This window comes from Caloenas nicobarica, chromosome Z, assembly GCF_036013445.1.
Source record: "Caloenas nicobarica isolate bCalNic1 chromosome Z, bCalNic1.hap1, whole genome shotgun sequence".
NCBI classification, from domain to species: Eukaryota; Metazoa; Chordata; class Aves; order Columbiformes; family Columbidae; genus Caloenas; species Caloenas nicobarica.
Genome location: NC_088284.1, coordinates 20,612,966 through 20,640,725, shown reverse-complemented (window position 1 = coordinate 20,640,725; position 27,760 = coordinate 20,612,966). Strand labels below are relative to the sequence as shown.

Genomic DNA, 27,760 nt, shown 5'->3' with positions numbered 1-27,760 from the left:
AGGAAGAAATTTCTTACAATGGGGGTGGTAAAGTACGGGAACAGGTTGCCCAGAGAGGTGGTAGATGCCCCATCCCTGGAGACATTCAAGGCCAGGCTGGATGGGGCTCTGAGCAACCTGATCTAGTTGAAGATGTCCTTGCTCATTGCAGGGACCTATAAAGGTCCCTTCCAACCCAAACTATTCTATGAATTCTTCATAACATGGTGCACCACACCCTTGCTGACTTTTGGTGCCCTTGTCTTTACCTTATTTAATTCTACTATATTGACCAGAATTGAACACAGTACTCAGGACATGGCTGCTAGAAAGTTTTACGCACTGACAAAATGCTGCCTTGTCTACTTCTCAGTACCCTTCTCGATGACGCTTATCTATTCAACAGTAGCAGCAGAATCCATGGTATCTTTAAACTTCATAATCACATATATTTTTTGTAGTTAGGTTTAAAAATTCTTATTTATTCTGTAAACCAAAATGCAACATATATATTAACATTTCGGTGCTTTATTACTTCTGGAATAATATTCATGAATTGTCTAGACTCTAGAGTATCAAATACTCAGTACATACTGAGGCATTCTTCAGGGAAAATAATAATTTTTAAGCTTATGTTTGTTGTAGCTATAAAGAAAATATTCTACAGCTACAATATAAAACTCAGACCACTTAAAGAAACCTTACAGTACTTGTATTTAAATTTCTCAAATGAATTATTAAATGTAAATCTTAAATGTATTTTTTTTATTTAAAAGGACGAAATACAGCACTTTTGAAAACTTCTAAGTCACCTTTTCTGTGGAAAATAGATATTTTTCTCACTGAGTTTGGACTGTATGCATTTTATGTTCTGCAGGCAAGCCCAAAAGACACGGGATACCTGTATGCAGCAATACATCACCGCCTTGTGGCATTGCGAAGGTCTTCTGAGCAAGAGCCAGATGCTAATCAATTAGACACAGAGTCAGAAATAGCTTTTCAGCCGTTAAACTGTGATAGTGATGATGAAGATGATGAGGGAGTAGCTCAAGTGAGCAGCAGTGGATCTGGTAAGCAGAAATTTTCCTGGGAATGCCGTAATCCTTTCAGGGTATTGTCTTGTAAGCAATGAAAATGGTACACTTTTTTTTTCCAGGTTGACTGCAGCTTTCATCTGTTACCCCTTTTCAGGTAGAAGAGGGTAGTTCCTTTTAGTCTTTTAACTTACTACTGTTAAAATGCCAAGTTTTGCCAGATCATGTATTTACACGTCTTTATTGCAGTGGAATATGCTTTTGACAAAAGGTTGAGGGTTAAGAAATTTTAATATTATCAAGTTTTACCTAAAGGTTTCTTCGGTATATTTCAGTAGAAATAACTACAGGTATTGAGATACTAGTTGTTACTTGAGCAAGTGCAAGCTGAGTCCACTCACATCAGTGCTTAGTTACTAATGGCTTCAACCATAATGTGTTTGCTAAGATATTTATTATGCAGTGGTTAACTTGATTTAGAACACTGATTCTTGATCAGCTCTAACAACTACCTCACTATGAAATTTGCAGGTCAAGATTTACACAGCAGTTTTGCCAGCTTTCTTCAACATAAGAAAAAATGTAGGCTCGAAGGAAGAATGCAACTAAAAAAAGATACAAGGGGCAAGCTGCTGACTTAATTCTACCCTAGAAGCTGTAAATACAGCTTGCAAGGCTGGGGTCACATTTGCAGAAAACAAGGCAGAAACAGCTGTCAGGCTTAAAAGCTTTTCTATCTTAGCAAAAGGCAAGTCACATTTATGGGGCAAAGTCACTTGTTTGTGCCGAACTGTAACACTGGATACAGAAGCTGTGAATTACGTTCAATTTTCTAACAGAAGGACTACAGAAGTCTTGTTTGAGTTGTTGCTCACAGCATTAGTTTCCCTCTGCAACTCAGTAACATACTGTCCTTATATTATAAACTCTTCCATTTAGCAACTATTCAGTAAGAATCACGCCATGTATGAGTAACAGCTATGAGTGACTGTTTCCTTAAGGAAACAAGTCTTTTTCCCCTTGAGGAAAATAGATTGCAGCTTACAGTGTTTATTCCCGTTTTCAGTTGTTGTTTGACTACATTGCAGTAGTCAATTCAGTGGTCTAAACAAAACATGATGCTCTTATAAAACATTTTCTCACAAATACCTTTTTTCCGTTTAGTAAATGGGAAAATTGTTAGCTCTGAGAAATCCCTGGATTGCTCCCAGATAATCAAATATTCTGTCTGTAATTCCTAAATAGTCTCTTTTGACTTTAAAAAGAGTTTCTGGTAACTTGAACACTCTGGATGGAGCTTGATTCCTTTCCAGAATTACTGATGATAAAAACTCTTTGCTCTTTTAGGGGGAAGGGGGGCGGGGGGGGCGGCGGGGCAGGGAATATCAAAGCAGTGTAGGAGCACAGATTTACAAGTTAAAGATTTATTTTGATTTGCAGAGACTTCTAATACAAATATTCAGATGGCAGCCAGCGAACAGATTCTGAGATGTGTCAGGTGCTGTTTTTTCTTGACCTTTCAGTTTAAGTATCTGTCTCTCATTTATGTCCAGTTACTGACAGCAGTTCTAGTAATCCCTTTCAAGTGATTTTCAGTGACTTCTAGGATTTCCCTCTTATCTTAATCACTTCTAGTATTCTCAGAGCCATAAGATTTTAATTTTATATAGATTTCAGATACTGGTATCTAAGTCACACTTCACTTGCAGACATTCTTATCTTATACATGCCTGTCCCTGGAGCTCCCATTTCCCAAACAGGAAGAAAAATATACCTCATGGTTTTGAAAAGGGTGAGGTCAGTTTTAAATATCAACATAGAAATGTCCATTTGGCTGCAACAGATCAGATCCTGCATATTTAAGCGCATTTGTTTAAATCTTTAATTTTTATGCTTTCCTTTTTATTAACAGATGTGCGTAAATAAGTTCTTATTTTTGGATGTAACTCAGTTTCGGAGATTGCCTCTCCTTAAGACCACATAAATGTTAAGAAACATAAATTCTCAGTAACTTTCATTACAATAAATATAATTAGAAAGTATGCTTACATTTTATTTCATTCCATTCCACGTGTTTTATCTCAAAAATCCCAATGACTGTTCTTTCTTTTCTTAATGTAGGCAATTTCCTTCTCGTTAAACTCAACTAACACAGTTCCCTAGATTATGCTACATATTTCATGACACTGCAAAGAACATGAAAAAATAGACTAGAATTATCTTCAGTGCTAGAGACTGAAGAAAGCAAATATGATATACACAATAAGTGAAGCATTATGAACATTAAAGTGATTCTATATGCTTGCAAGACATTTTTGCAAGAATTTTTTACACAGAATTCTTCACATCCACAGAATGTTAATGCTCTATAAGGACAGTGTATAAGGTAGCAGATATATTTGTACCATTTTACAAAGTCAGTATAGACATTTATTCCAATATTTTTAAAATTCTTAATTGAATTGCTTTACTTTCAAGTAGCGATATTAATTTTATAAAGTCTACAAAGAATAAGTTGCTGTACCTGATATCAGATCATATTTCACCAGTTACAGCTTGGATATTTTTACCAACAAATGGCTCTGTAAATCTAAATGGAGAGAAACATAACAATCCATCTTTAAACAGATTTTGAGAGTGGATGGGATCAATAACTCTCTCAGAAGTATTTATCTTTTCCCACTGACTACAAAGTGAGCTGAGGAGGTGAATTTAGACTAGACAGCAAACTTCCAAGCTGACCAAAGTCAAGCAAATCTCCTCTTCCATTTCTTTAATTGCTAATTCATTTCACTGCTATGTATTGTAACTATGTTTGCCTTCAGTTGTCTTTGTAATATCTAGCTGAGAAAAGATCACCAGAATTCTTTATTATACATATAAAAAATTTTCACCCTAAATAATTTAACAAATAAAACAATGAAAAATGCTAATATGACAGTGTGGGAATGATTGGACGAAGAGTGCTCTCTCCTGAGGGAAGTGCCACTGGCCTCAGACACTTGCATGACTCTCCCCTTTCATTCTTCTTCTTGGACTTGTAAACCTTAAATCCTTTCCTGTGTGGTAGGTCTGCTTCAACAAACAGAGCAGAGAATTCCCCTTAGTCAGGCATACAGAATAGTCTAGTAAGGAAGCACGCTCTCCTTCCTGGTAGGCAAGGAGTTGCACCTGACCCTGTGGATAAGGAGGACCTAGCACTCTGCAGGTCTGTGTCTGGGGCACATTATGCAACGAGGAACAGAGTGTCAAACTGTTGCCACTACCATCTCCTCCTCTGCTAACTGATCTCAACCATCTGTTTGGGGCTTTCCTGTCTCTTGGCAGACCTGTGTCAGGTATCTGTGCAGACAAAGTCTTCTGGTCTTGTTTTTTAAGCACCTTGACTACAGGCAGTTACAAATTCAGCATGTGGGAGTACTGAGTTACACTGCTAATATGCATAAATTCCATATGTAGTTACTGGATAGACAGGTCTAACATAGACACTGTTCAACTCTTGCAGGGTACTCATATTTTCCATTGGTGGCACAAACAAACAAATGAACAGTCATGCTGCCAGATCATGGATCTGTTAGAGCCCCAACACCTAAGCTTGCCATTAGTAGCAGGTGATCTGAAGTCACTACTTAGGCCCATAAGTGACTGAGATGTCTCTGAAAATGTTATTCCTTGGATCTGACAGTTCTAAGAGATTTTTTCATGTTTTCTTCATAGCCATAAGGAGATTCTGTCCTTGCTCCAAAATAATGTGTTTTGTTTACATATAGAAACAAGTGCGGTTTCCATCATGTCATCAGAAATAGTGGAAGGTCCTTAAAAGTGTTGTAACCCCATTAAGTATTTAGAAAGAACCATTATTCCTTGAGAGATATAAGGCATTTCTTTCACAGGGGAATAAGAAATGTCAGTTGTAGGAGTGGAATAGCACGAGGCAATAGGCAGGATGGTTCCTATGATTTCCATCCTTTTCCCTTTACTCATTTTGCATGATTTTTTAAAATTTTTATTCCTGAGCGGGAACACAGAACCTGGAAAAGTACATGTGAGGGACAAGGATGACAGTGACACTAGGCAAAGAAATGTTCTATGCATAATATCGTACACTGCACCTCACCAATAACTTTCTCAAACCTTCTCCTAACTTAATCTTGATTGAGAGATCCTCCTTTTGATTGAGGTGCCCTCTCTTTCCTGGCATGGAATTTTATTTTAGAAGCTGTTAGGGTGAATTCCAAGAGTGGAGTGTACAACTAGGTAAGTCCTAAGAAGTGTCTCCATACATAGCCATAGACCTAAAGAGAAAACCATAGTGTGCAAAGACATAGTGTGCCCCATATGAGTCCACAAAGAATTGCATGGATTTTGAAGACCACTGGAACTGAGCGCCAGACAGTATCATTTCACAGATGTGCAACCTTTGTTTTATTTTACAGACATTTTCTAGTCTACTATACACGTACCTCACGTTTGTCATATTAGGACTCTCATCTGCTTGTGTTTGTCAAGATAAAAAATGTTACAAGAGCTTTTCCTGTTTTTAAGTAAAATACTTTTGAAGTTCTTAAAGGAACTACTGTTCAGCAATTCCATAGGAACTCCTGAAAAACTGCCATCTGTGTTTGGTATTTCTTGTCAATTTAAGTTCTTACCAATTGTTAAGGATTCTGAATCACAAATCTAACACACACACACATACCTGATAGTGATTAAAACCAATTAAAAGTTAAGAATTAACTTCTTTGTTGGAGTCCAAGTTTCTGTATTGTTTCCATCAGATATCGGTAATGTCCAAAGCAGAGAAGAAAAGACAACTTCTGATTTGCTTTAAATTCTAACATATCAGGATATAGAGGGGGGAAATCAGATTTAATATTCTGACAAATGCAAGGCCTTTCATTTCATCTCTAAGAGGTTTAAAACTTTTTTTAAGAATTTAGCACTGGACAGACGGTAGCAGCAATTTTTAAGCAGATACTGAGATAGTGATATTAATGTGTCTGACATTAGTCAGTTAAATCTACTTTCTGCAGATGATCAAAGTTGTAGATACTACACACCAAAAACACCCCTGGTTACTTCATAATGATAAATGAGTTATTTGAAGATATGTTGGATTTCTCACAGTTTATTGAGCATCTGTTATGACGTGTTAACACAGTGTTCCCCGTACAGAATGAGATACATTGTCCTATCTAGACATCTGAATCCTTAGTGCTTATGTGCTTGTCTTTATTGACATGGGAGGGTCACAGTCTTCATTCACTATTCACATGCTCAAATATTTGTGAATAATCCTGTGTTATCTAGTTAGATTTTACCTAAACCACAAACTGATCATATCCAAACTTTAACCTATTGCTTTGGTATTATGAAATGCCAAGTTGTTTCAAAACATGAATACACTCAAATAAGCAAGACTTTTTAAAAACTCCTTTTCAGATCATTCTAGATGGAACCGCAGGCAACCCGTAGTCTGCTCATGACACCTACCAGAGGTTACAACAGCATGGCTGGGAACTCATCTTCCCAAAACATCAAAGCTGACTCATCAATCCCTGGCAGGAAGAAATCAGGTGCATTTTGCTTTATGACTTCTAACCAAAGATTAATTTTAGGGACAGCTTAAGTTTAATGCATTGAGAAAGAACTTATGATGCAGTTTTGAGGATTCCTGTTGCCCTGCGTTGCACTGAGATGGGAATGACATAATGGCTTCCAATATTCAAAAAGTGTTACAAAGGCTTAAGATTTTAGAACTAAATATATTTAGATGCATTATTAAAGAAATTTTATAAGGAATAAATGTGTATTCATCATATTGATGGATAAAACCACATAGCCATGAACTAATAATATAAGTGAAAAGATATTTCTTATGTTTCTTCTGTTATTTAAAAGATATATTTGGAAAGAGTTAAGTCAGACTTCATTGAAAACATTTATTTAAAACTGTGGTAATGTTCAGCATCCTGTTTGTAAATACATACAAGCAGAACTGGGAGTGGCAGTTTAGCATAACCAAGGCCTACAGAAACCAGCCTTCATAACAAAAGGGGGTTTTGGTTTTTGTTTTGAAAATATCTGGAGTTGTATACAAGTTGCAGAATTTTGTTAAAGTGCAAAGAACCATAATCTGCCTTTACAGCCGCAGCACCAGGACAATTCACCATGAAGAACTGCAAGCCAGTTCTAGAGGGCATATGAGCTTCAATATCTAAAAGTGTATCTGCTTGCATTCATGAACACCTTTTCAGATGCACAGAACAAGCACTTGCACTATTAATGGTCCATGTGATATACACAAATAAATGCATGTACATTATAACTGGATATCTGCATAAAAAATTATCTTAAATGTGGGAGATTATCTACGATTACTTCTGCCTAAACTGTAGCTATCTCTAAACAGCATAATTCCTTCAAACAGATGAATGTTACACATCCTAATGTGTGCAATAATCCAAACAGTGCCCAAGACACTCTGTAAAAGTGATTCCACAAACTACTGCCTTCTACCTAACCATTCTCATGAGGAATTGGAAAAATCAATTCTCTCTGATGCCACTGGTGAATTAAGACTTACTGGATCATTCATAAACCTGTGCACAGTACAGACACCATTTATGCTCTGTGTTTTCTATTCATTCTGTCAAAAGATAAAGAAAACAGTCTCTAATAATTCTGCTGCAAGTCTCTGCTGCCTTGTGTATTGTTGGTTACCAAATGTTATTTCTTTGTCATCCTGATAGCTGAAGAAATGTTCTGAAATATCTTAAGTCCTTTTAATTAAGGTAATTTTAACAATTTCTCTGCATCACACCTGAAGAGTCAAAATACAATTTAGTTTTCCCATCTGAACACATGTATGAAGTTGGAAGAAAAGCAGATTCTTCCTCTATTCTCAGTGCCCTGCCAAGATTAACATCCAGATGAAGCTGAACTAGCATCTGGATTATGCTGAGTCCTAAATAGCCTGCCAAAATTAGCACTTGTCTGACGTTGATTTAGCATCTGGATGACAGTAAGCTTAAGTGGGACTGGATTTTTGCCTTCAGAAAAATGGGACTGCTTCACAACAGAGCACCAGTATCAAATAGTGGAGCACAGGGATTCTTTTTAACTCTTCGTTATGCTGATAACAAAAATGTTCTTCCCATAAGTAGCTATACATTGGGTCCTTTTCAATCAGCCTCATTCCTGACGACAATAATATGTGCATCTCCAGCCTTCTATTTCATTGCTGCAACTGATACTCAGGAACAAAGCTCCATGCTATAAAAACTTCAGCAGTTGTAAACCACATCAGCCCTATGTATTTAGCAATAGGTCATCGTGATAACTTTGCCCTGGAGTTCAGCTGGCTTTGCACTGAGTGCAGAGTTTGATTTCAAAGTCTGTCCTGATAATCAAAGCCTTCTCTGAAACATGATTTAAGCACTTCAGAGTTGTGATGTCCCTCTAAATTCTACTATAGCTGTAAAATCCTTGGCAAATGAAGGAGTGCTCCAGAGCAGGCACAACGGAACTTTTACAGACACAGGACTTAAATTTTGTCATTTGTTCCCACAGCATAAGGAACAAGGCTTATGATCATTCACAAATAAACTGACCTTTGATCTGCCTCTTCCCAAAATCAATACCTGTATAGACAAGTATACACACAAGAACACATGCCCATGCACACACACTCTTAAACATGAAGCAGCATTTTCTAAAAGCTGGGGAGGAAAAAAGATGTTTAATTACTTTGAAGAGTTTGGATATTGTGGTAATAGAGAACATATGAATGCATGTATGTGCAGACATATTTATAGTATGAACTTTTACTCTTGAGATCATAATACGTTATTCTATTTAGTCTCATTGCACTAAAATGCATTGTTTCTCAAGACTGCAGGCATGCTAACATGTAATGTAATAACTTGGTTTTAAAAATGTAAAGTTTGTCATGACAGCCAGAGCAACAATTTCTATGCCTGAAAAATAAACAATTTTCTTACAGCTGTAATCTCCATCTAACTAGTTGTCTTATTTTGTGTCCCAGTTAGAGTTTCCTACAGACAGTTCTTTCCATGCTGCAGAATTTCAAGCCTGCTTTCCTAAGAAAACAAGATTTAAACAGTTGTGTACTCTGTCCATCGATCTGTCAGACTGTTCAGTTTCAGAAAAACTGGATGGGAGGTAGAAAACTCAAAGACAATTTAAGTGCTTAAGGAAAACTGGCAGTTGTTGAGTGACAGAACTCAAGAGTAAAGTATCCTTTGAGGAAAAAGTTTCAGGTTAAGCTTGGTATTTTCTGTGAGGTTTGTGGGGTTGAGTGGCGCATTCCAAGGTGCAGCATTTGCTGGGGGAGAAGAGAAAGGAAAACCATGGAAGGACTGATACCTGGGATTACTGTGGCCTGAAGAGGGGTATAGGGACATGGCCCAAATCCATATGAAACTAGACATCACTAATTTTGCTGTTTGTGGAGCAACCTGTTCTTCTATTAATTTTTTTTCAGATGACTGTTATTTATTTATTTATAACAATTCCCAGTGATTGATTTATATACATAAGGGATGCAGAGCTGAAAGCTCTTATGTATTACTGCAGTAATAATTTTTAAAAGGAGGAAAAACAATTCCTAATATAAGGACACGCATGTGTGCTAGCTGCTTAGCACACTGCTGCTAAGATTATGAGTTTCTGGCAAAATCTACATGGATGGGTTAGCCTAAATGGCTTATTTTATGTCCTGGAGATGTTTGCATCTCTTCCTAAATCTTTCCACTCAGGTTTTCATGTAATGATCTTTAGTGACCTCTGAATTAGTTTTGGTGAACTGTATGAAGTTAAGAGTTTGGTAATGTCTCCATTGAATAAATGAAGGGGAAACATTTAGCACATTTGATATTGCTTTCAGTGCTACTGACAGCCTGTACAACACATACAGAGAGCGAAAGAGCATCCTCTTTTCCCTAGCTGGGTTTTAGAGGACTGACCAGTGAGACATGCTGGCAAGAAAATCTAGAAAAAAGCATACATTGCCTGTTCTACAGCAGCTGTCTGTCTAAAAAGTGGAGTTCGGATTTCTGAGTTGCCTTTCACAAACACGATTCTTACAAAACAATGTGTCTGCAGCTCTTTGAGCATATTCAAATTGCTTCTGAAATGTAGAAGTCAGCTATGTTAGTCTACTTCAGGGAGGATGTAGTTTGCATAAACAAAGACTGGGAAGAAAAGTAAATTTCTGTTAATTAAAACATTCTGATGCAAGCGTGGACAAGAAACCTTGCCCCTTCTCATCAGGTTTGTTTCAATAATTTGCATTCACAAGAATAACTGCATTTATTATTCTTTCTTCTGAAGCATCATCCTCTATTTTTGAATTTATGAAGCAAATTATATGACCCAGCTATGTAATCATTGATGAGGGTACATACATGGCAATCAAAATGCAAGCACACATGCACAGAACCTGGGATCAGATATTCAATTGGACTACACCTGTTAATCTGCCTGATTTGAAAGATTCTGACATGTCACACGAGTGACATGTTCTTTAAGCATTAGTCTGGAGTTTTCCTCTGCATAATCAGAATTAACAGCTGTGGTCAGCTGGGCGTAAAATCTGAGGACTCAGTTTTGTGAAATGTTACTATGATGGTCTGTTTACCTCCTCCTCTGGGAATGCAACTGGCACTGATAGCATTATCATTTTCAACACAAAGATAGCACTATCATTTTCAAGTATCAGTAGTACTTAGGGACATATTAAAAAAGTCTAGAGAATGTAAATGATTGGATTAGTTAATTATATATATGGTTATTAATTAAATGATCACAAGAAGGCATTACTCACAGACTTCAACAAGGAGTAAAAATGAACAGTTGTCCTAGATTGTAACAGGACTAGAAACAATATGTGAATTCTTTTGGATGAAAAAAAGGCTACATTTGGATGCCAACTTATGTAAAACTGCTGGCACAGTTGTGCATTGACAGTTTTGCAGCTAGTATAATGACTTAGTTATAATTTATTGTTTACATAGGAATTTTTCCAGTTACATTATTTTGTAACACAGAACAGACTATTTTGTTATATAGGGTTTTTTTAAAAGTCCACTACATAACTTGAAGAATGTAGAGCTAAGGATGCCTGGTTTTCTATGGATTTGTGTCTTGAAGTTTAAGTCATGTATTATCACTCCTTGGTGTCTAAAATGGGCATTACTCTGAAGTGTTTTCCATACTGCAGACAGTATTGAGATGTCTAGTTCCAAAAGGAATTTTTAAGTTCTTTATGCCCAAAAGAAAGTTGGCTGTGGTCAGCCAAGGGTTTGAAAAGTTATTATAGTGTGAATTCTTCCATCCTCCATACTCATATCCTGTAAGAATAGCAGGCCAAAATGCCTATGCTTACTAATTTAGTTCTGTATGAACAAATCTGTCCCTTAATGCACTGGACATATTGCTCTGCAGTTACTGAAGATGGGGCACGAAGACATCATATGTCACACACTGTGAATATATTTCAGAATAAGTAAAGTGTCTTTTGACAGATACTTGTATCTTGTTCCTGTGTACCAAGTGTATGTTCAAATCAAAAGGTGTAGTAAGGGAGAGATCAGGTCATGTCTGTTGGACATCTGATAAGTAGGTCCATTTACAAATTAAGATGCAAACAGTAACATTCCACAAACTCTATTTTATGTGTTGTGGAAAGTTTTAACCTTTTTCCACCTAGACAATGGTGTGTCAGATGATCTGTGTACCCTTCAGCTAGTCTGTCAGGGACTTGCCTCTGGGAACTCTGGGTGAATCACTTTACACTCTGTGCCTCAGCTTTGCTTCCAGAACATTAAGATATCACCTACTGTTCTGAATTTAAAGTATGTATTTCATATTTTATGCTTCTAATGCTTGCTATGGGCATTAGTTCAAAGACCCTAACATGATAACTGCATGGCCTCAAAGTAAAATACTGATCCATATTGAAGCTTGCCTTAGTGGTTGAAGCTGATTTGTTTTTCAAAAAAAAATCGAAACAGTTCAATATAAGTAGGTAATACATGAAGCACAGAATCCTAGAGGTGCAGCTCAATGGTCAAGTTATAAAAGAGATACCACTCAAAGCAGAGCTGTAAATTTTCAAAACTTCTTATATACTTTTGGTCTCCAGGATCTCATATATTAACTACTGCTTTGTACAATCCAAAAGTTAATAGTTACACAGAATGAGACATTTCCTGGTTAGCAAAGGAATTAGTTATGTTTAATTACTCTCCTGGTAATCTGGTTTGTGGTAGCTTCTTTCAAGGCTAAGCTAATCAGCAGATAGAAAATCCTCCTACCCATCAGTAAAGACTGGATGGAGCTTTTGTATTGTTATACAAGAGTAGGGAAGAGCTGAACAGCTTTAGCTGCTCTTGTGTTCTATGACTGTCTTAGCAAAGAACTGTAGAAGGGTGCTGCACTGACAGGTAAAAGCTGCTGCTTCAATCTCTCCCCAGCCAGAGGCCATGACATCCCCCAGGGAAAAAACAGAGACAAGGTGAGCAATGAGAAAAGTGTGCATAAATGAGGCATTTAGTACGGAAGTACTGTTTCCGAAAGTCCATACCTGAAAAGACGGTTATTAATAATGATGTAAAAACCTCACACTATTTCTAGACAGCTTGCTTACAATATCAAAAAAGGATTATTTGATTTTTTTACATGGACTTGCAAAACAGACTCACATGCGTTCACAGCACTGCTGCACAGGTCTTTTCCCAAACCCGGTGCTTTCACCTTGCTACCTGTTCTGCGCTTCCTCGTCCATTGTGGCCGATGGAATAAAGACCAGAGTAGTCAGGAATACGAGACAGACTTCTCAAACTACATTTCTTATCAGATGCTCACAAAATGTGGTACTTAGTAATTTTAAAACAAAGAACCTGTTGTGTCTTTCTAACTTTCGAAGTCCTTTTCCTCAGAGAAGTTTTAACCACGAAGCCAGCCAGCTTCCCAGCCAGGCGCCTCACCGAGGTCCCCCTCAGGATTTCCAGAGTCTACTTAGTACCGACTCCTGCCGCCATCAGCTCACACACGAACACAACTGCCTTGATTCCCCAAAGCGTTAACACAGGCAGGGGCTGAGCGGCGGGCCGGGAGGGGACCGGGCCGGGAGGGGACCGGGCCGGGAGGGGACCGGGCCGGGAGGGGACCGGGCAGCTGCGGACCCGGCCCCTCGCAACGGCCGCCGCCGCCGCCAGCCGCGCGGAGCCCACGCGCCAGCCTACGTGCCTCGCGCCCCGTGCCAAGCGCCGGCGGCGCAGGGCGGTGTCAGGGGAAAAGCGCCACGCGCCAGGCGCATGCGCAGCTCGTACTCCCGAGGCGCGGGACAGCGAGCACTCGCCACGCGCTACCCCCGCCCTCCCGTCCTCGGGTCAGCGCGGTTGGTCGAGCAGGGCGCATGCGCACGCGGCGCCGGGCCCGCTCGGGCCCGCTCCGCACCTCTCCTGCCCCGCCCCCGCGAAGGGCGGGTGTCCGGCGACGCTCTTCCCTATTGGTGGAGGCGGCGCCTGCGCGCGAGGAGGGGCGGGGTGCGCGGCGCGGCGGTGCCATGTGTGCCGAGCGCTGCCCGGGCGCGGAGTCCGCCTCGGAGCGGGGGCAGTGGCTGCCGGGCAGCGCCGCGCCCTCCCGCCCGCAGGCTCCTGCCCCGGGCGGGGCGCGAACCCGGGCCATGTGCTCCGCGCGGGGCTTCCTCTACGGCTACTTCTGCCTCGCCAGCCGGGCGGCCGCCCGCCGTGCCCTGCTGCTCTGCCAAAGGGCGGCGGCGACCTCCTCCGCCGTGCCGGGGCTGCCGCTGCTCGGCGGTACCCGCCGGTGCCTCCTCGCCATCCGCGGGCTGAGTCCCGCCGGCCGCTGCGCGGCGGCAGGGCGTGGGGCGGCGGGGCCCAGGCCGTGCGCGCCGCGGCCGCGGGACAGTGGCGGGCTGGGGGCGGCGGGAGGCGGGTTCCGGCCGTCGCGGGTGGCGGTGGTGGTGAAGACGACGCGGTACGAGTTCGAGCAGCAGCGGTACCGCTACGCCGGGCTCTCCGAGGAGGACCTCAAGCAGCTGGTGAGCGGCGGGAGGGGGCGGCGGTCCCAGCCTGCCCGGGCGCAGCCGCCGGCGTGGCGGTGGGTCCGGGCGCAGAGGAGCTGGCGGCGTTACCGGGGCGGTGCGCGGGCTGCCGGGGGGCTCGCTGGGCCGGGGCGTCCGGAGTGGGCCTGGGACGTAGCTCGCCTTGGTGCGGGGGGCGCGGCCGCTGCCGGGCGGCTCTGCCCGTCCCGCCGCCTCGCCAGGCCCGGGAGCTCGGCTCTGCGCTGGCGAGCGGCGCTGCCGCCGCGGTAGCCCGGGAGGGGCGCTCCTCGCAGCGCCGCTTACCCGTTCTCGCTTCATCTGTTGCAAATTACTGAGGGATTTGTTTAGTAAGCGTGTTTGGCTTTTATCCTCGGAGTGATTCCAGCAGCCTTCTGCAAGTTGCAGGGTTTTTTTTTTTCTTGCAGTGTGTAATATAAAGTATATTTAGAGAAGTGCATGCTGAGAAAAGCACTATGTTGTGAAAATTCCCTCTGAGACTTAGAAGGGACTCATTCCCATTTTTCCCGCCCCTTTGCCCCGTTACCCTGCCTCACTTCATCCTCCAGGTATTTTTCTAAAAACTCCTCCAGCCAAGCAGCCAAATCTGTTATTCACGTCCATCTGTCTTGCTCCAGTTTTTAGGAAAGCCTTTTTATTTGGTGTTTAAGAAACATTCAGTGCAAAAAGAGGTGGTTGTTACATCAATGAAGGTATGCTAAACAAAGGAGGTATCTCTAAGTGCCAGTGCACGCACCCAGTTAGTAGTGTCTTCATTTTCACCAAGCTTAGTGACCCCATCCTATTCCCCACATCCCTGTGATTGTCTCCTTCTCGTGCTCATCTGCTGCTGGTGGAAATAAAGCATGGTACCTTAGGGAGCTACTTCAGTTGCCAGCAGTCTATGCAGACCAGGTCATGAGCTCATATTATTGTCTTTATTCTGAATAAGACCCATTAATTTGGGTCTGTCTGGTCTTTGGTCTTTTACAACTGGAAATATTTTAGACCTCTACTTGTTTGTAGTGCTTGGGTTAAACTTGAAAATGTGCTTAACATACATAGCCGTGACAAATGCTGTGGTTGCATAGCTTTGCTTTGCAAATCACTAGGATAAAAAGTACAGTATCTAAAGCAAGATTGCTCTTAAATTTTTCAGCGTACTTTGGTTGGTCATCTGTCTCCTGTGGAATTACTGTCCAAACATTTTTACTTCCTTTGTAAAGCTCTCTAGTCAAATTTTACACGGCACCAAGTTTAACATGCAAACATCAACACGTGTTCTTATTCTCAGCTACACGTAGGTTCCTGTCGCTGACATGCCCCTGTGCTTCCTTTCATATGGTAGCTGTGGAGAAGCAATGTCTTTCACAGCTCATCTATAAGACTGGTTTTTGTCTTTTTTAAGCTTCTTTCGAGGAAGCCTTTCTTGCTCTTAAGTGTAGAGAAACAGGTTGTCCTTAGTGCATGGCTAAAACCAGGAAAAACAGAATGGCATGTTTGGTCACCTTTCCCTAACTGCGTGTGTACAGGTAGGAAAGGGACAGTGAATCACTTAGCAAGCAGTGTCCTCAGCATTGCACAGCCCTCGAGGTGCTCCTGACTCCATGAAATGATAGCTGCAGTTCCTCTTCTCACAGGAATGCAAGTTTTGCATTTTCGGTAACCTGTGTCCGTCTGAAAGTGCATTTTCAAAAAAGTAACTGAACACACAGTGACTGCAATAGTTGCAGAAACACTTCAGAGTTTGTCCTTTTGGAGGAACTTACAGGTATAAGATCATTTTCCATTTATAGGAGAATTCTAGAATTTTTATTCTAGGACTGGTGGTTTTTAAAGTCTAGCTTTCCCCTGGAAATAACTCTGTGTAAGGGATTGCAGCAATAAAACTCATGATGTTGCCAGGCAGCCTAACTTGCTTGTGTGTGTAGCAATATCAAGTTAGGCTCTTGCCATGTCAGTGGGAGTACAGAGATTTGCGCAAGAACACACTGAAAAGCTCTTCCAGAATGCTATCTTTTGAAATGCAAAATAAGAGAGTGAAGGAATTTTCCTTACTGCCCTTTTTTTTTTATTCCTCCCCTCAAACTTTCTGAGCTAATGGCAGCCTCAGTAAATATGTTATGTGAAGGTTCAGGGAACTCTTACCCTCTCTGTTGTGGGCAGAGATCACTTCTTAGCAGAGTGATTGCTGCGAAGTATGCCTGGCCCTCTGTGCCGTACTTTGCGGGCAGGTTGGGAGTGTGATGCCTTTTGCTTCCTGAGGTTAGGTGTGCTCTGTGTGTGCTCTGTGCTCCCTGTGCCCCTGCTTCTCCTGGGGAAGCTTCAGATGCTGCTCCCAAGGCTGCTGATCCCTGAGAAATGGGGCCAGAAGCTGCCCATGGACCTGCAGTGAGTCTCTGCTGCTGCTGCCCAGGTCGACGCTGGGTTTATCCTGCAGGTTGTGAATTGCAGCTCTCGTGCATCTGGCATGGGGGCTCGGTGGCCGAATGGCTGTGCAGAGAGCAGGGTGGGCGTCCAGGCTCCCAGGACAGCCTGCTGTCGGGGCAGCGGCAAAGAGTGAAAGCAAAAGCGCATGGGAGAGGCTTGGGTCGCCCGGTGCTGTTAGCTAACCCAGAGGATGAGTTGGTGGGTGGTTGTGTTACATTGCAGGGGCTCAAGCTCAGGTGACCCTGGAGCTGGCAAGTGGTGTGACAGCATGGAGACGTGAGGGGGCCCATACCATGGATCTTCAGATGTCCAGATGCTGGATATCTGAAATACAGAAATTCAGTTTCAAGGCAATGTTAGAGGCTTATATTTGAGAAGCTGTAGCTGGGCTTGTTTGCCTACTGATTGCAGTCGGAAGAGATGTTTGCAAGTTCCTCGAAGAGGGCTCATGTCTCTACTTGGAAGCTTCAAATTTTAGTATAACGCAATGATCATCATGGGCTTAAGCAGTTACGCCTGGTGACTGATTCACAGGAGAGCAGACCTGAACTTAGCTGTTGCCATCAGAGTGTTTGTGTATTAAGACAGAAAATGCAGAAAGTCACTCAGTGCAGAAGTGACACTGCATGCGTGCCTTTGGGCACCCATCCTCATTAAATGAGATTTGTTCCATATTTAAGGATGCTGAAGATGAATCATTGGTGTGCACAATAGATATTGAAATATGATACAGATCATAGCATGTATCATATATATGATATATAAATCACAGCATACTTCAAGAATCAGAATATCTGAGTATCAAAGCTGGCTGGCTGGTGCTTCTAATGGCAACAGAGGCCCTGAGCAGCTGTGGCCTAAATACTTCTGTGGCCTTGCTTTTGGACACACCAAGTGAGTTGTACTGTACAAACGCTACTAAATGTTATGGAGTCAAAGCTGCCAAGGTCACAATTCCCGAATTCTTTCTCTGTGCAAACAGAGGCCAGGGTGGTGAAGAAGCAGTGCGGGCAGCAGAAAAGCAGAGCAGTTGGGGAAGAGATGGCGAGCAAGGGCGAACACTCTTCAAAGAGTGTTTGGTAGATCTATGAAAGATTAAATCTTTCATTGCATCTCTACGCACATGTTATACATGCTTGCTCCAGGTGGTTGTTTTTATGTATCTTGTGGCAGATACTTACACGCAGGTCTTCTAAATCTCTTTATAGCTGTACCTAATCACATCTGACTATTGTAATTAGTATTCTAATTCTGAACTATTTTAAAAATTGTAATTGAGTGCTCTGAATGCTGTTGTCCAGGGGAGGATTTTAGAGTCTTTAGTTCAGAAGGGAGATTATAGACCTATAAAAATGAGAGATTTCTCTTGTAATACCAGGAAAGAAAAATGCCCCCAAATGACCCAGCACTTTAAAAAGAAGTGTTGCATCACTAAATTCTGTGCATGAAATCACACAAAAAATAATTTTGTTTTCCTTCATGAGATATAAAGAGACTATGGGATTTCTAACACTTGCAGTTACCAGCTTAAATAAAAATACTAGTAATTTTCTTAAGTCCCTACGAACAGTTTGTTTACCACAAATAACAGCAATTTGAGTTTCCTCTGACCTGGTTATTGGAATTGGCATCTAAATACAGCTGGTTACAAAAACGAATGATCCAGTCAACTAATAATGAAGGCCGCTGTGTGTCCTGACTCTTCATTTAACTCTCAGCAAACCCATGCAGAGCAAGCATTGCTGTTGTCCTTATGTAAGCTAAGGGAGCTTAATATGCCAGCAGCATTAATAGATAAAGCTAATTTCTTGAGTCCTGTTTTTCTTTGATAGTGCAATTGAGATACAGCTGGCGACTTCTCAGTGCTGGAAGGTGTCTAGGGAAGATCAATAATTTAGCTGTCCAAACACATTTCATATGCAGTTTTAATTACCTTTGAAAATGTCTTGTCAGATGAAAAGTTGTTTGTTTTGGTCTTGAATGGAGAAAAATGATTCAGTGTGGACCACAGCTGATACTCTCTTGTGGCTGGTTTATGTGTCTTTATTTGGAGTGGGGAGGGAGAGGAAGGAGTTGGGAGTTTGGGACAAGTTTTTGCTCTTTTGGACCACTGCAACAAGTTGGCAGGGATGGTCATCTCAGAAGTGTGAAGTTCATGTAGCTTTCTTGAAAACTGGTATCTGCGTAGAGAAGAGGTAACCTGTTAGCAGGATGTTGCCTCCTCTAAAAGAGGCACAACATGAACTTCCGTGTCTCGCAGTAGCAGCAGCGCTGAGCAGGGCTGGTCCAGAGGGAAGGGAGGGAGGAGTGAGCATCTCCCAGTGGGAGAAGCTTCAGCTGCAGCTCCTGCTGTCTTGTGCACCAAACAAATACCACAAAACTGTGGGGGAGGGGGGGCGTGTGTGGGTGTGGAACACCTTTCCCCTGCCTTCCCCCCCATTTCCTAATTTAAGTGTTTTTAGCACCAGCTGTTACTAATCTGCATGTTAAAGTTTTCACGTTTCTTAGGAAATTCTCTCTATTGGGATAAATGTACTATTTTACCTGTAACTTGATAGGTGATTGATCTTTTAAAATTTTTTTTAATTATAAAAATAAATTCTTAACCACTTTTTACATTAAAGGGTGAAAGATACATTTTTAGTATTGCTTTTGAATTACGTTTCCTAAGTACTAGTGTTTCACATTTGGGAATTTCACAGCACCACCCCAAGGTGGGGTTTTGGAAACCAGCCAGCTATTTCATTCTTAGTTTCCTGTTTTAGAGAACTGCACTTCAACCCGGGTGTGTGTGATCCACTAGAACTCTAATTACAAAATGTTACCCAAATATTTTCAGAACACTAGGATTTTTACAGATGCAGGGAAGGTAGCAGAAGGAAAAAGTATTATGCAAACTTCAAAGTTCAGCTGAATTCCAATTTTAAACTTAAATGAGATAATTCAGCAGTCTCTTTCCTTCAAAAATTGTGGTTTGTTTTCTTGAAACAGTTGAGATATTCTAAAAAGCAGTAAGTACTAGGGTATTTACTCCATGCTCTCTTGTGGATCCAAATACACAGTGGTACATTTGAAGGTAATATCTTTAAATAGAAACTTAGCTAATGAGTGAAGTGGTACTGTGAAGCTTTTTATCCTTCTGATGAATTCAGACTACCCATCTCTGCTTATTTTTTTTAATGTGAATTATTTCAGTAGATGTTCTAGGGAGCACATAAAAGTGCTTAAAAATGGGTAGGACTGTCATTAGCCATACCTCACCCTGAAAAGGCCTCATCTCAATCTACTGAATTTGAAGCATGCAGAATTCAAGACAGAGGTTATAGTGCACCACGGTTATATAAAGGTAAAGACACTTCTTTCAGAAATAAAATTTTTGAGCTAATCCACTGAAAACCTGGATGTAAATGTTTTTCAAGTTACACAATCAATGCACATTTGTTTATCTTTACATTTGAACTTTGATATACTTGCATCAATGTTAAGTAAGTTCAGTTCCATCTGTTTTTTTACAAAGTTCCTCCTAGGTTGTCATTCTGTCATAAGAGGAGTCTAGAAAATGATGGAAACAAATGGGATGTACTAATTCATTTTTCCACAGGATTTGTATTTTCCAGCACGCCGTTGTAGTACACTCAGTCATATATAGCAAATAGATGCAAAAGTGTGGTGTTCCGGTGTACCTGAATTAAAATTCATGGACTATCTCACCAAGCATCTGAAAGTATATACAGCTGAAAAAGGCCACTTTTTGAAAGTGATGTTAATAATTGTTTTAAAGTTGTTATCTAGTTGCAATTTATGATATGTTGGTATCCTGCTGAATTAGTGAGAACTGAGTGATTGAATTGCCTGGATTGCACTGAATTTCTAGAAACCTGTCAGTGCAAGAAAGTAGTTACTGCTCTGTTTATAGTTAACACAACAATTTGCTCTGCATTAGCTGTTGAATTAAAACCACTATGTGGATTCCTCAGTTATGGTTAAAAAGACAATAATGCTTTAATGTGGTAGACGAAGAATTAGAAGACAGTTTGTGGCATTTTTACTTGTGTTCACGTACAGATCAAACTCTTGCCCCAAAGCAGCATTTCTGTAAAGCTTCAGGAACATAGTGTTGCCAGTTTCACATTCCACATGAAGAAATTATTCAAGTCAGCTGCTACAGAAGTAATGTCATACAAAGTGCTACAATATACAAAACACTTAATATTCATTACTCTATAGCAGAAATAGAGGCACCATTTGAAAGGCTGCCATGGCTGTGTATTGAAAGCTGGGGGTCTAAGTTGCTGAAGAAAACAGTGAGGAAAAGTATAAGCAAAAAAGTTTCCTAGCTAAAGCAGAACACTGGGCTTCTGCAGCACGAGAGGTGACACAGAAAACTGGTAGAAAACGAGCAAAAGGGCAGGAACAATATTGTAAACAATTCTGAGCAATCGACAGCTGATTAGTACATCAGTTAACAGTAGACAGGCAAGAGTGTTGGTGAGGTAGGACCAGCCTACTGCCTTGCCTTTGTGGTAGGTATTGACCTACTGCATAGGTTAACCTACCACAGTTTTTTATAAACGAGCAATTAGTGGCCTGTATAATGTCTAATGACCCAGGCTGGGAAGGGTGGCGGAACTGGGCTGAGAGTCTGCAGCTTGAAGTGCAGCAGTAGTTTGTAACTGAAGATGTGATTCATGTTCAAAGCTTTGTAGAGAACTTAAACCTGAGCCTAGGTAGGGCTGATTCTCAGTACGACTTTGTTTTGGGAAGCTGCATATTTTGCTACTGCTTTAGCTAAAGTAAATGCTTATTATTAAAGCCATCCTGTAAACAGTGTTTGTGGATTGCATTTTTTGAACTCTTACCTGAAACCAATAATTTTAAGTTCACCTGGGACCTGCAGGTGCTCAGTGAAACTGGTTCTCAGGTTCACTTCTGAGAGGGCTTCAGAGCACTCCTTCTGGTCTCAATTACTTGGACCGAAGGTATCTGAAAGAACTGAATGTCCCAAAATGAGTAAATCCACTAGTACTGCAAGCATGATTTTGCTTAAACCTGCCCTATTGTTAGCAAAAAAGTTGAGCCAGAGGCTTATCAAATAAAGCATGAATTCAATGGGAATGGAATTTTTCAATAAAAACTAAAATTAAACTAGTTTTTTTCCAAATATGGTCACTTCACCCTACTATGTCTTTTTTCTCTAGCAAAACCATGCAACATCAGACTTGATGAGAAAGCAAGTAGGAGAGCACACTTCTCCTTTTAAGAAGTTTGAAAAGTTTAATTCAAGCAACTTCTGTGAAAGCAGAGTCACAGAATCCTAGAATGGTTTGGGTTGGAAGAAACCTTCAAGATCATACGGTTCCAACACCCATGCCTTGGCAGGGTCACTTCCACTAGACCAGGTTGCTCAAGCCCCATGCAACCTCACCTTGAACACTTAGCCTGTCCTCACAGCAGAGCTGTTCCAGCCCTCTGGTCATTTCTGTGGCTCCTCTGGCCCCTCTCCAGCAGGTCCATGTCTTTCCTGTACTGAGGGCTCCAGAGCTGGACACAGGACTCCAGGTGGGGTCTCACCAGAGCAGAGGGGCAGAATCGCCTCCCTTGACCTGCTGGACACGCTGCTTTTGATGCAGCCCAAGACACTATTGGCCTTCTGGGCTGCAAGTACTTGTTGCTGTCTCATGTTCAATCTTTTATCCACTGGTACCCCCAAGTCCTTCTCCACCCGGCTGCTCTCAATCCCTTCCTCCCCCAGCCTGGATTGATGCCGGGGGCTGCCCTGACCCAAGCGCAGGACCTTGCACTTGGCCTTGTTGAACCTCAAGAGGTTCACATGGACCCACTTCTCGAGCTTGTCCAGGTCCCTCTGAATGGCATCCTGTCTCTCAGGAGTGTCAACTGCACCACTCAGCTTGGTGTCATCTGCAGACTTGCTGTCATAAGTATAAATACAGCAGTTGAAGCTCCTAAGTGATAATTGTCATGATAATTCTCCTCTAGTTAGAAGAAATTAAAGGTGACATGCGGTCCTATACTTAAAGTGAAAGTTGGTGTCATATCCAAACCTGGACATCTGTTGTATCCAACCACCAAATTCAACTCCACAGTGAGTTTCAGCTGATGCTGAAAAACCCACTGAATGTTCAGGATTGCTGTGGCAGTGCCTCAAGGAAATCTTCTTCTGTGGAGCACTTGAAATGTGTCTCTGAAATGCAGATTTCCACTCGGCAGGTTCTGCCATGGCTAACTGCTCAGTTTATTTTTATCTCTCTTGTCTTCTGCACTTTAAGATTCAGAAGCTAAGTCATGCTTTAATCCTATTTATTTGTATGTGGGTTACATTACAAATAGGAAAGCTTAATAAGTGATTTGAGCTCTTAGAGACCAAAAAGTTCAGTGTTTGTCTGACCTGTGAAGAAAACTGGATTTTTTAACATGACAGATGAAGATTTAACTTGTCTAGTAGTTAACATTAGAACATAAGAAATTTACTTGCATGCAACTACAGATGCCAGTCTTTGACTTTGGCACTTGAGCAAATATTGAGTCAGTGTTCCTTATTTGTCAGGGAAGCTGAGGAGTGTATTATTTGAGGCATGTGCTATATTCAAAGCTTTTCTAGTGTAAGTTCAAAACTTAACGCTTTTGGAATTTTTTCTTTTCCCATTTTCCTGTCAAAATAAATGCTTGTTCCTTTTAAAACCGAGAACACTAACTCTGTCTATACCTGGGAGGGGGGACAATTTCTGAAAATACAGGACTCTTAACAGTGCTGTACTCTGCCTAGAAATGGTTAGATGTTTTTGTCAATGTCATAGCATTTTCATCTTCAGGTTAAACTCCTGTGTTTAGCTGTTGCTCTCTAAATCCATTCGTTTGCTCGTTCTTTCTGTAAAAATTAGCCAGATTGGGAAGCCGTAATCTGTTCTTGTTTCCCTGCTGGGGTGCATGTGTGGGCAAGTTCATTGTGGAAAATGAAGAGAGCAATAATTTCTGGATCTATGTGGTTTTTTGTTTGTGGGGTTTTTGTGGGTTTTGTTTGTTTTTCTAGTCAGACATTTAGCTTAACCCCTGAATGATCAGGAGTCATAAACCAACTGATTGGTACACTGAGGCATTAATTCCACCTGGTGCAGTGGCAGTTTAAGGCAAGATGAAGGTTAGTGCTGTCAATTCAGGATGAGCATAATAAAAATAATATGAATATACATTTTATGTATGTTTATTCATATATAGCCAGAATAGATCGGAAAGGTTCCTGTTAATCATGGTGTACTAGGATGAGATGTAGAAGGTGGTTGATTCACATTTGCACTCTGGACAATGTTCACATTACAGTTTTGAGAGAGGATGCTGTTGTATCCTAACGCCTAGGTTAGCAATGCCAGTGAGACTTGGCTGTGGATTTTCTTTTCCCCATTCGCTAAATCAAGGATCATAATCCAAATACGTGGACAACAATGGGTATTTGGGTATTGTTTGGCTTCCTGTTTTTTCTGTATTTGTGGCTACAAGCCATGTCCTCTTTGTGCAGCGTGGCTCCTGGAGGGCCAGCGTTACCAAAGGACAGCAGACCCAGGGTCCAAACCCAGTGGGTGAGGCTTGCCAGAGGTGAGAGCTAAGGCTCCAGGAGGAAGGCAGTCCATCAAATGGCTTTTGTCTAGATGACTGTTAAAGGAGCTCTGTGAAAAATTATCCTTTTATCAAAGAAGGATCTGGCCAGAAGATACCAGAAGAACTGTTTTTAGGCATTTAGTCTAGACCTTTTGTCCTTCAGTCTCCTAAGGAAAAATAGTTCTGTTATAGGGCACGTTCTGCTCACCTGAGTGTGTTTTCCAGTGCAGGCTCTTCTGGAAGCCTTCTTTGCTTCACATCCCTGCCGTGAGGTTTAAGAACACTGAAACTATGCCTGAATGTATTTTTGTCCAGTTGGTGCCTGTTTTCATATGCTAATGTACTTTTAGCTACAATAGCTCTCATGTAAATATTAATACATTTTATTTTACATTCTTGTGTGCCGTTGGGCTCAAATTAATAGACCTACAGTTGCACTTGTTTCTTCCCACTCTCCAGGAATACTTCTGCTTTTCGGAACTTCCACTAATGCCACTCGTAGCTGACTACGCTTGTGCTCTTATGTGACATTTCCTGCATGTTTTACCCTTATTTTTTCCTGTTCCAGGAGCCTCAGCAAGTGGGACTTGGCAAACAGCATGTTTCCTGTGTGTTTGCAGACCTAGACCTGATAACTTGTATTCATCAGTACTTTTCAGTTTCCTTTGCTCTTACTGATCTTTGCAGATAACCGCTGGAGGGAATTACTCAACCTGCAGTGCAGGGCTCCAGACCTGTGTGTGGCCCCTCACGTAGGCTTTTACAGCTTCAACACCAAGAAATGCCAAGTATTCTGCAGTTTGAAGATTCTGAGCTCTGTAGGAATAGTGGTTTTATTTTCTAGCCCATGTCTAGAAAGTCAGTCTGCAGTCTGCAGTTTCTGGTGGAGTATCACTAAGTTGAAATGTTGGGATTTTTTAGTATACTCCTTTTACTGATCTGAAAGGCTTTTTCCCATTCTTTGTTATTTTTTAGGTTTTCTGTGTTACTAAAGGTAAGTTTTGCAGGAATGTACCGTACTACACCATGGCAGCTACTTAAGGGTTTTTTTCAATTTTATGAGGTTTTCTTCAGTTTCATGGGCCAAACATAGCCTCTTGTTCCATGGAAGGAAGTGACTTTTTATAAAAAGTTAGTGGTGAAATGAAGTAGAAGGATTACTCTGGATGAGAACTTTTTGCTGTAAAATGTCAGAGCTCTGTTGTTTTACTTCATTTAAGTCTTAATGAGGATTTTAAAAAACAAAACCCGAAGAAACTACCTTATACAAAGCTGCTTACATAGGTGTTACCTGACGTTTGGTATCTCTGCTTTTCTTCAGGAAGACTTGGTGCTCAGATCAAATTGTTACTCCATGCAGCTTCAAATGCCAAATAAACTCAATATGTGTCTGTCATAATAGCTGTTTTTTCACATTTTAGCCAAGAATCGCAATACTTGGTATAAAGATATCTGCTCTGTAAGACTTTTGGACTTGCTCTTGAATGTTTAAAGTGGAGGCTGGCCTGTCAGACCCTTTCGTTTTGGAAGGATGACCATGACAATTGTAAATCAGAGCTTCCTCTGAAGAAAGAAGTATTTGCATATTGTTTTCGTGCAGAAGCTAAAACCAATGGGCCTTTTTGGGGGCTCGGTTGGTAAGACCCACGTCTGGCCTGGGTTCACGGGCCTGTCCGATGAGTGGGCTCGGGAGCCAGGCTCTCCTGCAGTCTGGGGTTTTCTGTACGTCACAAGTTCCTCCCAAGCTCCTTGCGGAGGTGATCATGCACACAGCAACTCAGCCGTCTGATCTTTGCCTTCAGCTATTTTAAATCAAAAAGGAGGTGGTGGTCTGTAGTTTGTCTTGTTCTTTATCCTTGGTGCAGAGCTCTTTTAAGGAACATTTGTTGTGGCCTCTGGCAACAAGGGCTGTAGGCACTTCTCTGGTTCTTTGGAGGAGTTACATGAAAAGCAGCTGATGATCAGCATTCCTGTTTGATATACTTGACTGCGGTTAGGCTCCGGCAGGCTCTCACTTTGTGGGTGCTTAGATGAATGGACTGGTGAGTTATTTATCTCTGAACTAGAGGGATGAGGCTAGAGGTGAGCAGCATGTTTTAATCTCTGGAGCCTTTTGCAAATTAGGACGATTCATTAGCTCCGTAGATGTATCTTCGCCATTTAAACTCAAGGCCCTATCTTGTTGCTTAGTGATACCTGCTTGCTTGTTCTAGAGCTAAATTCAAAGAGGAGGCCTCTACCTGTTGGATACGTGTTCTGTGGTGCTGCTCTTAGCAAGAGTAGAAGTATCCCTGGTAATTCTTCAGCCAGTCTTGAGGATACAGGCAGTTTATTTGCTAAGCATCTTATTCTGCTTTGTGAGGGCGTTGATGAAATAATTTAACACACCTAAGGGAAATGTAAGTTACAGAATAGACACTGTTCCACACCGATGACACTACCCGTACCTGTCCTTGCTAGTAATGCCAGTGAAATGTTATCTGTAGGCTCGCCACTGATGTTGGTGGCTCAAAGGCTTGCAAATGATCATACCGAGATTCATTACACTCTCTTTGTTCTGAGATAAAAGCTCTTTGACCAAGTTGAAATACAGCGTGCTGACAAATTAGCCACATAAATGAGGTACGTAAAATGGCAAGATGGAGTTTTTGATACCTGTTGTGTGTGGAAATAGCAGCCTGAAAAACGTGTGCTGCAGCAGCAATCTGCTCGTCAGGTGCTCGTCTTTCATTCATGGCAGATGTTTCTAGAGGAGGCATGAATGGGAGCCCTGATTTTAGCAATACAGTTTATTTTTTTGAGGTTATTTGCTGTGGATTTCTTGTTCTTTCTGGTAGTAAAGCAAGGTCAATTTGTGCTTCAAACATATAATTGAAAATCCCTCTTCTAGCACATCAGACCTACGGTGCTCAGAGGCAGATGTTGCCTGTGGGGGGCAAATATCTTCTTTTCTCCTTTCCACTTTGTTCTTTCTGCCCCAAATGGATCGTGAGAGGCTGACAGCAGACCCAGCAATGGGCAGAGCTGTAACTGGCCATAGCCCTGCGTACTATTTCCCTCCCCACAGCAGGACAGAAGCACCGTTCAGGTTTCCCGTGCAACACCATGGGCGCTGGAGGAGCAAGACGTGTGCAAGCATGGTAGTGGGGAGCAGAAACAAGGGGTGTAAGTGTGTGAGGCAAGAAACGGGACATAACACCCTGTTCCACAGTCAGTCAGTATCAACAGGTTTTGTCTGGTTATTTTCTGATCACTCATATGCTTATCTGCGCGTGAGACCAATCACGGCTGGAAGCTGCTTCCATTTCTGCCTGTAGTGGTGTTGCTGGCATCCCCCTGAAGTCCAGGAGCTGCTCTGCTGGAGGTGGTTTCCTGATCCCAGCTGTAAGACCACCTAAAGGTTTTGTTCTGCAGGTCAATTGCTGATTGTAAACACTGTTAGTAGGACAGTGATGCAGTTCCAGAACGAACAGTTCCATTCTTTTCTGCAATTCCTTCAGCACTGAATCTTTCTTTTTGCTTAGCTCATGGTTGGATTACTTGACATGAACGGTTTTGGGTAAAGAAAGATTGCATTTGTTGGGCATTGGATTGCAGTTAACTGTAATTGTCATAT

At 41.6% G+C, this 27,760-nt stretch overlaps 2 protein-coding genes across 3 annotated transcripts in view; both read left to right on the top strand.

Moving 5' to 3' along the window:
* Positions 1–9,024, top strand: part of RANBP3L (RAN binding protein 3 like) — a 34,685-nt gene extending 25,661 nt beyond the window's left edge. Inside the window, exons 14-15 of the mRNA XM_065657884.1 lie at positions 857–1,049; positions 6,456–9,024. Of these exons, the coding sequence (XP_065513956.1) occupies positions 857–1,049; positions 6,456–6,499 (237 nt within the window). The 3' untranslated portion in view covers positions 6,500–9,024. The remainder of the gene's footprint in view (positions 1–856; positions 1,050–6,455) is intronic.
* Positions 9,025–13,585: 4,561 nt separating this feature from the next.
* The window catches only part of NADK2 (NAD kinase 2, mitochondrial), a 33,158-nt gene continuing 18,983 nt past the window's right edge, over positions 13,586–27,760 (top strand). For both annotated transcript variants that reach the window (XM_065656662.1, XM_065656660.1), the window contains exon 1: positions 13,586–14,103. In XM_065656662.1, coding sequence (XP_065512734.1) covers positions 13,606–14,103 — 498 coding nt within the window. In that variant the 5' untranslated portion in view covers positions 13,586–13,605. The remainder of the gene's footprint in view (positions 14,104–27,760) is intronic.